At 41.8% G+C, this 4,649-nt stretch overlaps 1 protein-coding gene and 1 non-coding gene across 2 annotated transcripts; one reads left to right on the top strand and one right to left on the bottom strand.

Annotated features, from left to right (window-relative positions):
- Positions 1–271: 271 nt before the first annotated feature.
- LOC119337169 lies at positions 272–4,636 on the bottom strand. Its single transcript, XM_037609291.1, has 2 exons — positions 2,984–4,636; positions 272–2,736 (listed from the first exon to the last, which is right to left on the bottom strand). Exons 1-2 carry the CDS (start codon positions 4,138–4,140, stop codon positions 2,613–2,615), a joined length of 1,281 nt encoding a protein of 426 aa, XP_037465188.1. The 5' UTR covers positions 4,141–4,636; the 3' UTR covers positions 272–2,612.
- LOC119342352 lies at positions 3,671–3,781 on the top strand. Its single transcript, XR_005165552.1, has one exon. It is a non-coding gene; the product is annotated as a small nucleolar RNA R71 (small nucleolar RNA).
- Positions 4,637–4,649: the final 13 nt, after the last annotated feature.

Here is a 4,649-nt window from a genome sequence, read left to right as displayed (position 1 = left end):
AAATTACTGGACAGAAAACAGATTGTTTAAATCACAAGCACACACATATATATTTATATAGCAAAGGTACTTGTGCTAACATATGAACTGAAATTAAACAAGTTCACTGGAAAATCACAAGCATAAATGCCACTGGTACATAGCTTGCACAGAGACTAACAACTGAACATCAATTAGACTATAGCAAAGTTACTAGTACATGACAGATTACAGTAGATGTCAAGAAACATACACATAGGGGATCACAGACATATACTAGAAGATTACTATATCACAGAGCATATCACATATACTAAATATTATCCAAACAACTAGACATTAACTAGTCAGAGCACATAATAAAGTGCACTATATTTTACAAGTACGAAACTGAACAATTGTCAGGTTGCAAGTTTTTCCCAAATCTGAATATTGCATCTACTAAAACATCTCAATGCTGAATATTACAAAGTACTGAACAATAAACTTGTCAAAATTACAGAGATTTCACACACCTCAACTTACAGAAAATTAAGTATTCAGAACAGTACACAAGTTCACCTAGCAGTTTACAGAATTTTGCAAGAAGTAAAAAGAGAAGAGAAGCAGCAGCAGTTTGGGTTCAGAGAAGAATAGGGTCAGCAACAAGTAAAGAACAACAGCAGGTTGTTTTCTTCAGTAAAGGAACACCATCAAGGAAAGGGAATAGGAGTAGTGTGGGGTTGGAGAAGAAGCAGCAGGTTGAGGCAACTACAGCAAGGGGATGCAAGGAGAAGGAGCAGCAGGAACGTTGAGAGAAGAAGAAGAGCAATAGCAGGGTTAGGAGAAGAAGAGAAACAGAGGAAGTGGAGACGAGGGGAGGAGCAGCGGAGAGGGAGAGAGCAGCAGCAGGTGGCGCGGGGAACTAGACACCCGTCTGGTCGGGCGCGCCAGGCGCGGCGACGAAGTGGAGCGCCCAAGGTGATGGCGGCGAAGACGGAGTGGTGGCTGGATGATGTGGTGCTGGTGGGTGAAGGTGCTGGTGGAGCAGCGAAGTCCGGAGGCGCGCCGCCATGATGGCCTGGCCGCGATGGCGGCCGAAGGTGGGAGAAGAAGTGGTGAGGGGGAGAGAGATGGAGATGCCAGGCTCCGAAGGGGATTGGTGGCTGCGCTAGGGATTTTGATCCCCCATGATCTAATCTACCACTTTGCAATTTTGCCCTCCTACTTCTCTTCTTTCTTCTCAAATTGGTCCCTCTCTTCTTTGGCTAACCCCTCTGGTTACTTCTTATCATCACACACAAGTCCCTCCGTCCTTCTTCTTTCTTTTCACTTGACTGGTTCTCTTAGCCACCTACTCCAGATCTTAGAGTTTATAGTGCCTTTGCGCACTTTTCTGCAAAAGAAACACAATGACTAGTAAATGATTCATTATATGATTTTCATGGAATATTCGATAATTCTTAGCAAGAATAGATGGACACATCTCAAGAAATGGTGAATTTGTGTGTCAAAATTATATATATGAAATGTGCTTATCAAGTTCCCCCACACTTAAATCTTTGCTTGTCCTCAAGCAAAGGCATATGACAAAAGCAAGAACATGAACAGTGAACTGACTAGAGAATGTCAAGTGAAGTAGATCTCTAAACAGTGCATGCTTTGGACTTGGCTAGTGAAAATTAATGGTTAAGAGTGCTACATATCAATAGGACACTAGTAAACTCGACCATTTTAAACTTTTGCAATGATAAACGAAGATTAGCAAGTTCAAATGCTGACTGTGCCAAAAGGTTCCTAAAAAGAGCATGATCCTGAGAACAAAAGGAGCTTGAATTAAATCACTTATTTGCAAAAATATAACATTGTGGTTGAACCACTTATTAAATTTGAAGGAAGTAATGATAATATTTTATCAATCTCACCAAAGGAACATACCACCGATCCCGAGAACATGGTATACACCTAGCTCGACCAATTATTAGTTTTTTAGTTTGTCTCCCCAAAGGAACATACCACCGATCCCGAGAACATGGTATACACCTGGTTCGACAATTACATTTCTATTATTGTTAATTACTGCCCAAGCTAACCCGATTTCACATGCCACCGATCCCGGGAACATGACATGCTACTGTAGGTAGCCAGACTAATTTATTCATTATTACTTATCTTAAATGAACAATGCATAAGAACAAAAACAAGAATCATCACTTCTCCATGTCTGATTCACATGCTACCGATCCAGGGAACATAGCATGCTAATCCATAGTGGTTAGGTGATTGCTCTCAATGGGAAGACACTTGGCACAAATTCAGCATCTAAACGTGGTGATCTAGGTGTATCGAGGTAAAAGCAGAAAATGATTAAGTTTTCTAGTGTACTAGGGATTTGAGCACTCAAAACTAATAACTTTCACTAGTTTCAGCAAAACAAGCAGTATGTAGATCACTAGTTTACAAGGCATTCACGATTCAGTTCACATATTCACATCAAGCATCATATGTCAAAGGTAAAAATCAGTGGGACGGCATTTAAGAAATGGCTTAAGCAACCCAAATAACATTTGATTTCAGCATGTATCAATGGATGATATACTCGGAATGGGTCATGAAACAGCTCACCGGGCTTTGATGATGTAGCACTCGCTCGATCACCTCACCAACTTCAGCTCCTCTCCTTTTGCTTCTCTATCCTCATGCCTGCTCCAGCTTCTCCCTTCCTCGTGTGTGCCCCCTTGCTTCTCCTCATCCCCATGCTCTGAGTCCACCAGGATCCTAGGGAATGTCATCTCGAACTCGGTCAACTCACAGTAAATGGTACACAAGCATCAACCTGAAAGAACACTCAACAACCAAGACAATACAAGTGACAAAGAGAATGCCCTCTAAGTCATCGATAGAGTACCCTATCATATAAGTATATCTATTGAGCAAGTCACGAACATGTATCAACAACAAGTCACATGGTGCATAGGCAGTATCCATGATATGGCATATCTTGTCGAGAAAGCTGAGATCATACCTGAGATAGTTAGGAAGAAGCTTCAGGACTACCTCCATTGAAGATACCAGGTGAGGTGTGGTAGTAGAAATTTCCACCGGATTCATGTCAACAAGTGAAATAGAGCTTGACTCCTTGACATCTGAATCCACCTCACCATAATCAACCATGAAGCACTCCATCTCAGGCTCAAGTGTTGAAGAATCAATGCGGCTAACATCATCAAAGGCGAACTTCTCCATATCTGGCTCTAGCAGCACATGATCAATATTAACTAAAGGTGACTCCTCAATATCAAAAGCAACGAACTGCAGCTCTGGCTCATTCATGGAAGAATCATCACAATGCAAAACTGAATCTCCAACACTAGTATCCAGATGATCTGTAGCGTGTGTGTCAACTAGAATGGTGCCATCATCGTCAAATATAATGCATGCAAGCTCAACCTTGTCACACTGAGATAGAGGCTCGGGCTTTTGTGTAAGAATTGGTGGTTGAGGTGTAGTGATTTGTTGCAAGCAAACCAATGAATCAGACGTGGGCTTCTTATTGTACCACTGAAGTTGGTGGAAAGCTATGCTCTCAATCAGCAGAAAAGCTTCATCAAGTGTCTTGTTTGTAATAGCTCCACCCGCTGCCATATCGACATAAGCTCGAGTGTCCGAAGTCAATCCTCTATAGAATATCTGCATCTCTAACCATCTCTCGAGCCCATGATTAGGACATCTCCTGAATAAGGCTTTGTATGTCTCCCAAGCATCATACAAGCTCCCGCCTTCACGCTGAACAAAATTGAAGATCTCATCTCGAATTGCGGACTGCTTGTGTAGTGGGAAATATTTATCCAAGAAAGCTCGCGATATCTCATTCCAACTGTATGACCTTGATGGCAAGGATCGATACCAAGCACGAGCATCATCGCGGAGGGAGAATGTGAACAACCTGCACATGATTGCATCTTGAGGAACTCCATGGTACTTGACTGTATCTGAATACTCCATGACTCGGTGTAAGTGCTCATAGGGATCCTCAGTAGGCAGTCCTCCAAACTGTTGTTGTTGAACCAAAGCAATAAGACCAGGCTTCATCTCAAAATTCTCTACCTCAATAGTTGACCAAACCGATCCTGTGATATAGCATTGACTACTTGGCATCCAAAGATCACGAAGCAATGCCATATCTTAACCAAGTGTAACTATAGAACAACCTGCAAAGATTTATGATTCCCTACACACATTCATAAACAGTAAACACTAGTCAGAAGGTTAGTATCCTAATAAGCCGAAGCAACAATGGGGGAAGATAGAAGAGAAACACTGAAGATGAAATACACGACGAATTGAACAAGGAACTAAAGTAAACCTAGTCTATAGCCTAACATAATCGCTCGACGCTAGTCCCCGGCAACGGCGCCAAAATGATCGTTTGTAATATAGGAGGGTTTTTATGCCCAAACTACAGATGTCGTGTTCTCCTCAGGGACTAGGCAACGGCAACTATGCTCGGCGAAAGCTAGATAACACAATAAGGGTGATGATCGCAAGAAAATATAAACCTAAAATAATCAAGGACGATGACAAACAACACAGGGAAATTAAGGTTGACACTCACTCTCTAATTGGTATTTTCAAACTATTAGAAAACTACAATACTAGCATCAGTGACAAGGGAAGTCAAAAGACATGGA

Source organism: Triticum dicoccoides, chromosome 7B (assembly GCF_002162155.2).
Source record: "Triticum dicoccoides isolate Atlit2015 ecotype Zavitan chromosome 7B, WEW_v2.0, whole genome shotgun sequence".
Classification (NCBI taxonomy): domain Eukaryota; kingdom Viridiplantae; phylum Streptophyta; class Magnoliopsida; order Poales; family Poaceae; genus Triticum; species Triticum dicoccoides.
The sequence above is the reverse complement of the archived record's forward strand: the minus strand, read 5'-3'. Positions and strand labels throughout refer to the sequence as shown.